Below are 12,481 nucleotides of genomic sequence, written 5' to 3'. Positions count from 1 at the left end.
GCAGTGCAGCTCGGGTCACGAGTGCAGATGTGCAGATGACGGCTTGATTCAGTATTGATAACAAGTTAGTGAAATAGTTTATGGAGTAGGGATGCACTGATACTACTGTTTTTCAGACCAAGTAAAGGTACTTGCATTTAAGAACTCACTGATACGGAGTACTGATACAAGTACTTAATGATGCAGTGTTTCTACTATAAAAAACTACAACTACCATAAAAGTGCAATGATTTTAGAGACACTTTTTAATTTCATGAGATTTACTTTCTGATAGTGATTAATAAAATCTTATGTAACAGGAGACTGTGCAAATTACCTGAAACCTTTTTGTGATAACAAACACAGTACTACCACGGATCTTACTGAATAACATGTAACCGACTGAATTTCTGTAGCCTGCTAAAAAGCATATTGTAATGCAGTGGATTTGAACCTTTTTAGGAGTGTTAAGATGTAAGGATTTCACAACCCGCTGACCAGAATGTCACAGTTTAGGAGCACATATTGTCACAGTCAGAAATGTAAATGTTTAATTTAATGAGGCTGCATGCTTCATCCTGTCCTCTCTGCTGGACACATACTTATTCTGCTGCAGAGGAGCTGCTGGTCTCAGTCTTCATAAACAGAGCTCGTTTGACATCACTGTTAACTACATAAAGTTAGTATTTGTTTTCTTCCTGTTCACAACCATTCAATACAGTTCGCATAATGAGCACGGGGGGGTGCTTGTAGGTTAGACCTGGCCAGGTAAAACTGTGGGTCCCTGTACAGGAATATTCCCAGACATGCAGTAACCTCAGGCCCTGGATTTTTCTCCACATACTCTGGTCACAGTGCAGGCAGCAGGAGGTAAAATATATCCACAAAACCGCACAGTCGAAAAATTCCTCTTTTACAACGGCACCGTGGATGTCTTTTTTTTTTTTTTTAAATAAGCTTTATTGAAAATATGCATAAGAAACAAGGCAATATAACATTTTGCCAATATGCTGCCCATAGCATGCTTTTCTGTGTTTTCTGACTTATCTACAATGTTACAACAATGAATTATCATCTTAAATGTGACTGAAAGCTCAAAAAAATGTGATGTACACTATATTGCCAAAAGTATTTGTGTCGCCTGCCTTCACATGCACATGAACTTGAGCAACAACCGATTTTTCATCCATAGGGTTTAATATGATGTTGGCCCGCCCTTTGCAGCTATAACAGCTTCAACTCTTCTGGGAAGGCTGTCCACAAGGTTTAGGAGTGTGTTAATGGGAATTTTTGACAATTCTTCCAGAAGCGCATTTGTGAGGTGAGACACTGATGTTGGACGAGAAGGCCTGGAATCACAGTCTCCACTCTAATTCATCCCAAAGGTGTTCTATCAGGTTGAGGTCAGGACTCTGTGCAGGCCAGTCACGTTCTTCCACACCAAACGCACTCATCCATGTCTTTATGGACCTTGCTTTGTGCACGGGTGCACAGTCATGTTGGAACAGGAATGGGCCATCCCCAAACTGTTCCCAAAAAGATGGGAGCATGAAATTGTCCAAAATGTTTTGGTATGCGGAGGAATTAAGAGTTCCTTTCACTGGAACTAAGGGGCCAAGCCCAGCTCCTAAAATACAACCCCACATCATAATCCCCCCTCCAAACTTTACACTTGGCACAATGCAGTCAGATAAGTACTGTTCTCTTGGCAACCGCCAAACCCAGACTTGTCCATGGGATTGCCAGACAGAGAAGCGTGATTCGTCACTCCAGAGAACACTTCTTCATGTTAGGGTGCACTCGAACACAGAGTGAGCGAGCAGATAAAAAAGCGGACCCAGGTGGCTGGCTTCGGTTCAAGCAGTGAGGTTTATTTACAGTGAAGGTAGTGACATATATACAGGAGGAGTAATGAGGTAGATGACCGGGTGTCGATCAGCAGCAGCAGAAAAACAGTCAGTGGTATGGTGGATGATGATGTACCGGGCTGCGGACGCAGAGGTCACTCCTGGGCTGGTCGAGGTGGAGGTGATGATGGCTGTAGACAGAAGAGCAGGGATAAACTGGGTAAGGGAGACTGTGCATCGACCTGGTTTTTTTTCTATTATTTTGAACAATACTGTACCATAACAATTCTCTAAATGATTATCAAAGTAGTTGTTAATTTGTTGTGGAGTGCAGCCAGACTTATCTGTACCTTCACTCACACACACATTATGTGAGTGGGGAAAGTTTGTGTTTCTGGGGTCAGATTGGTATCAGTGAGAGTTCTTTTGTAAGCCAGAGATTAGCGAGCAAACAGACAATGTGGAAACTTAGTTCAGAGTTTGGTGATTTCAGCCTCCTTCTCTCCTATTTGTCTGCTTCATGTGTGCATGTGGTGCCCGTTGCGGAGTCTCACAGACAGTCGGGGAAGAAAGGTGCACACACATTGCATTTTTTTCTTCAACACCAGTAATTAGCAAATGTGCATGGTATGATAGCTGTCAATTTTCTTACCATGGTATACAATAAAACCAATACACCACTGCAGTCCTACTTCAAAATATGAGTGTATATATGGTAGTTAAAAATAGCTAAACTTTTACCAGATACAACATTAATTGTGATATACACAATAAAACATCAGTAATTATAATCCAATAAAATGCCTTAATGTAGTCGGTGCTATTCTGCAGAATGACTACTTTTACTTTTAGTACTTTAAGTATATTTTGATGCTAATGCTTTTGTACATAAGTAACATTTTCATATTTTTACACTGTGGTATTGCTACTTTTACCTAAGTAAACAATCTGAGTACTTCCTCCATCACTGGAAACAGTAAGCCATTGGCACAAATTTTGCAAAGGTGGTCTGGAACGGCAAACAAACAAAAATTAGAAAAAAAAACAGGGTCACTCCTTCCTTTTAAACATATTGTCCAGTCCTGTCACAGTCTTCTAACAGCTTCAGACAACTGAGCTCACTTGGCTCGGTGTCCTTTCTCCTTGATGCTACTTTCCATCTCTGTCTTTTCACTTTATCTTTTGGGAACCTATACACACAACAAATTCATGAAATATTCTGCTTTTGTAGGTTAGCTAATGTTTCAATTCAGACACCTGGAATACATTGTCATGTAAGCACTATGAAACAGTTTTAAACACTTGTTTAAGTTGACAGCTATCACAACAGCTCACACAACAATATAGTCAATGATAAATATAATTTCCAGAATTTTATTGATGTATTATTTCTATAAAAAGAAATACAAAGCATCTGATTTAGCTAAGTTAGCATTAGCTTAACAGAGCATCACCAGACACTTTATGTAAGCTTATAAGAGGGATCAACTAAGGCCTGTTTACTGTTTTGTGCATAAAAATAAAACTGGGTAAACCATCCATCCATTTTCCTCTGCTTATCCGGAACCGGGTCGTGGGGGCAGCAGTCTAAGCAAAGATGCCCAGACTTCCCTCTCTCTACCCCAGCCCCCCGGGAGAAATCCCTCGCCTTCCCAAAGCCAGCCGAGAGACATAGTCCCTCCAGCGTGTCCTGGGTCTTCCCCTGGGCCTCCCCCCGGTCCGACGTGCCCTGGAACACCTCCCTAGGAAGGTGCCCGGCAGGGATCCGAAACAGATGCCCGAGCCACCTCAGCTGGCTCCTCTCGATGTGGAGGAGCAGTGGTTCTACTCTGAGCTCCTCCTGTGTGACTGAGCTCCTCACCCTATCTCTAAGGGTGCGCCCAGCCACCCTGCGGAGGAAGCTCATTTCGGCCGCCTGTATCCAGGATCTTGCCCTTTCGGTCATTACCCAAAGCCCATGACCATAGGTGAGAGTCGGAACGTAGATTGATCAGTAAATTGAGAGCTTTGCCTTACAGCTCAGCTCCTTCTTCACCACAATGGACCGGTACATTGACTGCATTACTGCAGAAGCTGCACCGATCCGCCTGTCAATCTCCTGTTCCATCCTTCCCTCACTCGTGAACAAGACCCCAAGATACTTGAACTCCTCCACTTTAGGCAGGAACTCTCCTCCAACCTGAAGGGAAAAAGCCACCCTTTTCTGACTGAGAACCATGGCCTCAGACTTGGAGGTGCTGATTCTCATCCCAGCTGCTTCACACTCGGCTGCAAACCGCCCCAGTGCACGCTGGAGGTCCTGGTTTGATGGAGCCAACAGGACAACATCATCTGCAAAAAGCAGAGATGAGATCTTGTGGTCCCCAAACCGGACTCCCTCCGGCCCCTGGCTGCACCTAGAAATTCTGTCCATAAAAATAATAAACAGAACCAGTGACAAAGGGCACCCCTGCTAGAGGGCGGTATCAGACCCGATACCCAGTACTGGTATTGGCATTGGTACATCCCTACTTTGGACTATTCCATTCCATCCTAGAGCTATTCCTGTTAAAGTCAGAGTCAAAGTGTTTATTTGTTATATGCACAGTTAGGAAACATGTTTCCCTGTACAATGAAATTCTTACTTTGCCGTCCACATGAATGACACAAAATACAAATGAAATATAAAGTAGATAAGTAACAAAATCTAAGGCACTTTAAGCAGCAAATGCAGAGATATAATAGAAATATATAAGAATATAATAAGAGAATGTATGCTACGTGGGAGCAGCATGTGCAGTAGTCAACAGTCAATATGCAATTATGCATGTGCAAACTGAGAATGTAATCAGTACAGGTCATCAGTACATGATGCATTTCCTGGTATGTAGTCAAGTTAATTTTAAACAAATTTTGAGCAAATCACTGGTTTTCTGGACATATTTCAAATCGTTGTCTTACCACTGATGTTTAAAGTTAACTACAACAATAGTACTGAAAACATTTACATATAGTATATTGTGCATACTAGAAGTCAGAGATAATGTAGCCTAGCTATGATTTCAGCTGAGTTTCTGTCAAGAAGTGCATCTGGTGATGAAGTGGAAACCCAGAGAGAAAATATGAAGAAACATACGCAGTTCCTTCCAGTTCCTCTGCCCACCGCTAGTTTCTGTGGTTATGAAACACCTGTATCTCGTTCTCTGACGCTTTCTTGTCAGGGATGCCTGCTAACAAGCTGAGGGTCAGAGCCTGACAGGCTGTAAGCAATGCTTCAAATAACCTCAGCCTTCCTGGGTTTATTGGCAATGCTCATGCCTCTATCTGAATATAGAGGACTGGACTGGAAAGGAAAGGAAGAAATGGGAAGCTGACAATCTAAACAGGGTTTCATTTTATATTGATTGCTCTCCATGAATACTTTCTTTGTTTGACAATTGGGGGGAGCTGAAGGGGAGGAGGCCTGAAACCAGGCTCAAGGTTCCTGTTACTTGTGTGACAGTGACATTGGCAGCCAAAGATAACAGCTGTCCAACTCCCAGAGGAAGTTTATGAGGCTGAGTGATAAGTGAAATGTAAGAAATTAGTAGTTACGCACCATATGGGTGACATGGATGTTATGCAGTCTCTTTTGGTGTGTGCATGTGAAAATGAGAAGGAGGTTGAAAAAGAGAGGGAGTGAGTCTGATCATACTGTAAATCATTGGGTTACACCAAGAGTGCAAAATGATATAATGAGGTAGAAATATCTGTGTTAACCGGGATAAATAAGGGTCAAAAATGTTTGTGTAATTCTAAAAAATATACTGTAGGTCTACATTCTGTTATGTCAGGAAATATCAAGAATATACGAGTTTGAGAACGTTTTGCAAATAATCATAGTGGCTGCAATAAACCTCAGTGTGCAGAGCCAAAAAACAATAACTATATGAATAAAAAATTTGACTGGTAAAGAGGTAGCTCATATAATGAAGCCTAGTGTTCAGGAAAAAACTAAAATTTGTTTTGGCATATGTAGTATTTTTAGGTTAGCTACCTATTTAGCTAGTTTTTTTTTTTTTAGCTAATATCGTTAAGAAGGCACAGACCTATATTCTGTTTGGTTTGGTTGAGTAAATGTTTTCAGTCACTTCATTACACCCAAGGCTAATATGTATTTAGTGGCCTCAGTTTAGCTTGAAACGTAGTTTTTGCTGCTAAGTTCAAGCTGCTGTTGGCATAAGCATAACGTTGCTAACATAGTAAGCTAAATAGTTACAATAGATGCCAAACATAATATAGTAATAGAAAAAAGTAAATGCCATTGTTATCTATTCAGCTAGCTAGCATGTGCTGTTGCCAGTGTTGACTGTTGCTAAAAAGTGAATAATTCTGCTAAGAAAAAAAAGATTGACTGTTTTTCTGGAAATATAAGGGTATTTTAAGTCACTTCAATACAAACTGAATTTTCTTGAATCCAGCATCAGTTTTGTGTCAGTCATTAGATAAAGTTCATCTTGGCATGTAGTATTTGCTACTGGGGTGAAATCAGCTACAACTGTTGCTCTCAGGGCAAGCTAAATAGTTGCCCTCTTACATCACAACTTGACACAATTAACACAATAATTGCTGTTTATGTTTTGATTTATGTTGTGACCAGGTTTCTTTTTGCTGTAATGCATGCACAGAAAAACTAGCTGTCAACTGTGGCTTAATTCCAGGGAGTTGAGCTTTTGGTCAGATTTTATTAATCTCCACAGTGTGTTCTCTCACTTTTGGTTCTACATGCTTGCTGGTCACCAGTGCAGATGTGTTACATTGCTGTTCCCATGGTAGTTAGAGAAATACTGTATATCAGAATGTGAGGGAGTTGAAAAAATATACTGTCATTCCTGTTTTTCATGCTCTCTTTTCTCTCCATGTTTCTTGTGCATTTTATATGCACACACTAATAAACTGTCCATCCTCTGATGTGCCTGTCTGGAGTTCAGAGAGCAAAGATCAGAACAGATCTAATAAAATAACAGCCTGTCTTGCTCATATACACCCCTGCTCCTCCTCTTTAATGCTTATGATTCATTCTGTGTTCATCCCCTTAACCTATCACCTTATAATCTTTTATTCTAACCTACTTTCCCTTTCTGACTTCTCTCTGCCTCCTCCTCCATCTTTTTCTTTTAACTCTGCTGCCATCCCTGTAATCACTCACTCCTTTTGGCTTTTATCTCCACTTCCTCAATATCCATTTTACTGCCTCTGCCTCCTTCCTCCCTTTCTTCCCCCTTCTCCTCCTTTCCTCCCTACCCATCTCTACCCTTCACACTCCCCTCCTTCCTGCCTTTCATTTCTTCCTTCCTCATCCCTCAACCCCCATCCTTCTGCTCCTTTCTTTCTCCTTCCTTTCTTTTTTCTTCACCTCCATTTTTCTTCTTCACCAAACCCTGGTCTGAACTTCTTCCATCCTCTTCCTCTCCCTTGCCCCAAATTCTTCCACCTCAAGGTCTGCAGCCAGTCTTTTGGAGCAGGGAGGATGTGGCCCAGTGGCTGCGATGGTCTGAGAAGGAGTTCGCACTGCGGCCGATCACCAGCGGCTCTTTCCAGATGAATGGCAAAGCTCTGCTGCTGCTCACCAAGGAGGATTTCCGCTACCGGTCCCCCCACTCTGGTACTCCTCTTCTTTCCACCTTTCATGAATTACTTGGATGCAGAAGTGTATTTCAGGCAGGGAAAACTGGAGACATCAGTGAAAAGTTTTATGAATGATCTCCTGTTATTCACTGTATTAGATGTTTTGTTTTTTTTATCCAAGTGGAGCAGGACTCAGACTGGAAAACTAAATTTTAGCAGTTATAGATGATGGAAACACTGACTGGTTGTTGAAGAATTATGGAAAATTGGTGCAATTATGCATAGAAGCTCTTTTTTAAGGGAAAATTGGAATGGTCTGGACTAAATAAAACTAAACTGGATAGTCTGGGGCCTTCACAAATGAGTGAGTAGAACAAAATTTAAGTGGGGCAAACACCTTGATCAACTGTAGCCCAGCTTTATGATATATACCAAGAATCAAGTTTATCTTTACTCAACAACATTTGCTACTGTGACTTTAAAATCATTATGTTTCCAGCAAAATGACACCCTTAAAGGATCGATAAAGTAAGCTAGAACAGAGAAAGGAAGGCAGCAGTGGAGGAAGGCAGCTATTACAGTGAGGATTCTGGGGGAGGAAGTAGGAAACGGTTGATCAGGAAATATAAACCAACCAAGTGTTGCTCTGGCAATGCCAGCAGTCAGGCACATGAAAGTGAAGCAAAATCAAAAGAAGCAACAGTTTTTCCTTTAAAAATTAAACAGGATTTCATGCCAGAATGTGTGTGAGCGGTGTGGTGTCCTGGACAGTTTACACCACATAAGGATGAGGTCACTGCTGTGTGATGTGGCTAAGGACGGCAGCCACAGGACTGAGTTGTAAGTGATCAGCATTGTGAAATATAAAAGATAGGACATAAGTTAGACTTCAGTTCATCTTAGGTCCAGAAATCTGTGGCAGTAGTATGGAGGAGAGGTATAAATGACAAAGTAAATACATAGACAAATGCTGAAGAAAAAAACAGTACCCTAAAAAATGAATTAAAGAGCCCATGGCATGCTTATTTCCAGCCATTAAATTTTTAACCTTGGGTACCTCTAGATTAGCTTTGCATCCATCATAACTCCAAATAGTCTGTAATTATTTCAGAATGATAAAACCCAATATCACCAGGAGAGCCTCCTCCTGAAAATGAGAGGATAGTTCATGAACGCACACAACTCCGGTTGCCAGTCAGCAAGCTATGACAAGGCCTAAACAAAAAACTTTGACAAATAAGCTATGTTATTGACAATGACAATACCTCAAATCCTACCTGACATGTTCAAGCCAGAATATGAAAGTGGACAGCATAATGAACTGCAACAACATTAATCCATTTGAATTTCTCCTACATAGAAAGGTAAACAACTGTATATGTACCGATGAAAAGAGATTTGTTACACTCTAAACAAAGCAGGTATTTATGAAACCCCATATTTTAACTGGCATAATGCATACATAGTAACTTCTCCAGCCTTACAACAATTCTCTCTACAAAAACAACACATTACCAGGCAGTTGACATGTTTTTTTTTTTGTTTTTTTATTTACCGTTACATCCCACCAATTAGTGGAAACACCATTCCCTTTGAAGTAGCTCCAAGGTCCAAGGTGATCGCTGCATCTTCCCTCACAAATCCCTCGCGTTGCAGCTGAACAGGTAGTGTTGCACTGAGAATAACATCATGGATTGTTAGAACTTTCTCACCAACCTGCAACACATCACATGTGGTATACATGCTGGCCTCAACCCATCAAAATCATCTGATCGTTCACTGCCTCAGGGTGCTTCACTGGATGGCTGTTTGTAGGTTTCCAGTTGCTCCATTCACATCACATTAGACCTGGTCAGGTAAAATAGCAGGCCTCTGTATATGAACATTCAGACATGCAGTAACCTCAGGCCCTGTTTTGTTTCCACATCCTCTGGTGACAGTGCAGGCAACAGGAGGTAAATTATATCCCACAAAACTGTGTGTAGTTGAACAATTCCACTTTTAATATGGCTCTGGTGGATCTCAGACAAGCTCGCATGAAGGTACACTGCCTGGAGTATATGACCATTCAAGGAAATCCATAAATTATTGTGTAAGACATATCTGGGGGAAAAAATCATATTGTGAAAATTTCATAACGGTTGCAACCCTTAATTTGAGGTACTTTACGTACTGCTAGCTGCTAGCTTGTGAATTTCCCAGCAGTCTTGCCAGCAAGAGTTTGCAAAACTGGTATTAACCAAGTTTGTTTCTGCATAGAAGTACAACAACATAGGTACATCTTGTTTTTTTTGTTTGTTTTTTTTTTAGCTTCCAGTGACATTTAAGATGATAATTCATCGTTGTAACATTGTAGATAAGTCAGAAAACACAGAAAAGCATGCTATGGGCTCTTTAAAGAGCCCACCATATTGGCAAAATATTATATTGCCTTGTTTCTTATGCATATTTTCAATAAAATTTTTCAATTGTGTGCAGTTTTGTTTATATATTTTACCTCCTGCTGCCTGCACTGTGACCAGAGGATGTGGGGGGGGGGAATCAAGGGCCCATGTCTGGGAATGATTCTGTACAGGGACCCGCTGTTTTACCTGACAAGGTCTAACCTACAAGCAGCTGGTCCCCACCCCCCCGCCAAGTGGTGAATTATCAACTCATCAACACTGGATTCCCCCAGAGCATAGTCCCTGTTTGTTTTGACTGCTTGAGGCTAGTGTGTCTGCTGCATGTGATGTGTTGTTGCTGGTTGGTGAGGAAATTCTAACAATCCATGATGTTACTGTCGATAAGTTTAAAAAACACACTTTGCATGTTTTTAATGCGTTGTTTCTATAACGTTAGAGAGAACTGTCTGTGCAGATTCTCAGTCATCCCTCTAGTTATCTAGATTTCTAGAAATCTAGTCCAGTTGATTTTTTCAGTTAGAGAGAATTGTTGTAAGGCTGAAGAAGTTACTATGTCTGCATTATGCCAGTTAAAATATGGGGTCTCTCAATTACATGCTTTGTTTAGAGTGTTACAAATCTCTTTTAATCAGTACATATACCACTGTTTACCTATTTATGAAGGAGAAATTTAATTTAATTATTGCATTGTGGTTAAATGTGCTGTCTACTTGCAACATCACAATGGTAGCAGGAGGTGTGTGCGTTCACAAACTATCCTCTCATTTATAGGAAGAGGCTCTCTGGTTTTATCATTCTGAAATAATTACAAACTATTTGGACTTGTGATGGGTGCCAAGCTAATCTAGAGGTACCCAAGATAAAACATTAAATGGCTGGAAACAAGTAAAATGAGCATACCTTGGGCAGTTTAATAAATAAATGCATTCAAGCTGAAATTAATACAGTAGAATACAAATCAGTGTTAATGATTGATTCCATCTATTACTTTACTTTTGCTAGTAGTGTAAAAATCAAAAAAGACAACTGCACATTCTACTTATGTCAGCCTGCTGCAAGATCTTTAACTTTTGCCCCCTGTCCCGCTTTACAGTAAGGTCATCTACTGTATGTAATTAACCGACAGAAGCATATAATAACACAAATATAAATTTTGACTTGTAGAAATGTAGACATAAATTAAAAAACTTTGGTGTTTTACTAAATCTATTCACATAGTCATTTAAATATGCATTAATTTTTATATGTATGTAGTCACTTGAGCTTTAATAATTTATTTAATGATTAAATCTTTACATACATTATTTCCATATTTAGTTCAGCACTTATTTTATTGATTTATTCAGTAATGTATAATTCATGTTTAGTCCTTTGTAGATTTGGAGAAAAACTCAGTAAAAGTCAGTAAAAATTGCTCACTATATATTTCTCTTTCTCTTTGCATGTTATGAGAAATAATCTGTCATTTAGAGAGATGTGGCCCAGCTAACAGCTGCTATCAAGTTTGTATCATTACAACTCTGTGCAAAATTTTCATATCCTATCAAGAAATTGAGTTCGGGGGTAAAGTTTGTAAAAAGTGATTCAATATTACTGGTTTTATTAGGTGGTGGTAGTTGTTTCTTTTGTGATGTTGGTTTCCTGTATGAGCAGCCTTAGATATTTGCTCCCATCGTAGTCCTAAAACTTAATCATAGGTTGTCAAGAGATAAAGCTGACAGTAATTAATTACATTTGCATATTAGTGGTATGTTTGTGTAGTGTGTGTGTGTGTGTGTGTGTGGTTGGTTGTCTACATGTCAGCCCTGTGATAGCACTGGTGACCTGTCCAGGGTGTACCCCGCCTCTCGCCCATCGTCATCTGGGATAGTCTCCAGCTCCCCACGACCCTATTCAGGAATAAGCGGTATAGATAATAGATGGATGGTATCTTTGTAGGGGTGGTGGGGCAATGGTAAATGCTGTCACCTCACAGCAAGAAGGTTCCAGGTTTGAGCCCCCAGCCAACACAGTGCCTTTCTGTTTGCATGTTCTCCCTGTGCCTTTGTGGGCTGTCTCCCAGTACTCTGGTCTCCCACAGTCCAAAAACATGCAGCTTAGGTTGATTGGCAGCTCTAAACTGCCCATCAGAGTGAGTGTGGTGTGTGTGTGGTTGTCTGTCTCTGTCAGCTTTGTGATAGACTGGCGACCTGTCCAGGATGTACCTTGCCTTCTGCCCAGTGTCAGCTGGGATTGGTTCCAGGTTCCTATAAAGGTCCAATTCCCAGAAGTACCTAGTTTGTGCCACGGTTTCCTTTGTAGAAGCTCTAAGAATAATACTTATTGATAGTGAAATAATAGACCATGCTCTTTTCCCTTTGGAATGTCTGTCTTAACCTAATTTCCAGTAATCAGCAATGCAGTTTATAAAGCTACATTACAGCTACATGTTTTAGACTCGAATACGTTTAATGGTAAAATGCAAAGAAGAACTTATGACTGCAAGCTAACAGCACACTTTTTAATTTCTTAGTAATTGTGAAGCCCTGTGATAAACTGGTGACCTGTCCAGAGTGTACCCTGTACATTTTAGACAAAATGTGGAGCTCTAAATTTAAATGAGAATTTTAGATAAAAAATAAATAAATTCAAAGCAAGCCTTCATGCACCATGAAGCAGGAATTT

The 12,481-nt window shown here is 40.4% G+C and overlaps 1 protein-coding gene across 3 annotated transcripts in view; it reads left to right on the top strand.

The window, feature by feature from the left end:
- Positions 1-12,481, top strand: part of etv6 (ETS variant transcription factor 6) — a 67,507-nt gene that overhangs the window by 49,070 nt on the left and 5,956 nt on the right. For all 3 annotated transcript variants that reach the window (XM_020619169.1, XM_020619170.1, XM_020619171.1), the window contains one exon: positions 7,285-7,449. In XM_020619169.1, coding sequence (XP_020474825.1) covers positions 7,285-7,449 — 165 coding nt within the window. The remainder of the gene's footprint in view (positions 1-7,284; positions 7,450-12,481) is intronic.

The sequence above is a fragment of the Monopterus albus genome, unplaced genomic scaffold (assembly GCF_001952655.1).
Source record: "Monopterus albus unplaced genomic scaffold, M_albus_1.0 scaffold216.1, whole genome shotgun sequence".
NCBI lineage: Eukaryota > Metazoa > Chordata > Actinopteri > Synbranchiformes > Synbranchidae > Monopterus > Monopterus albus.
This window is presented reverse-complemented; position numbering and strand designations above follow the sequence as displayed.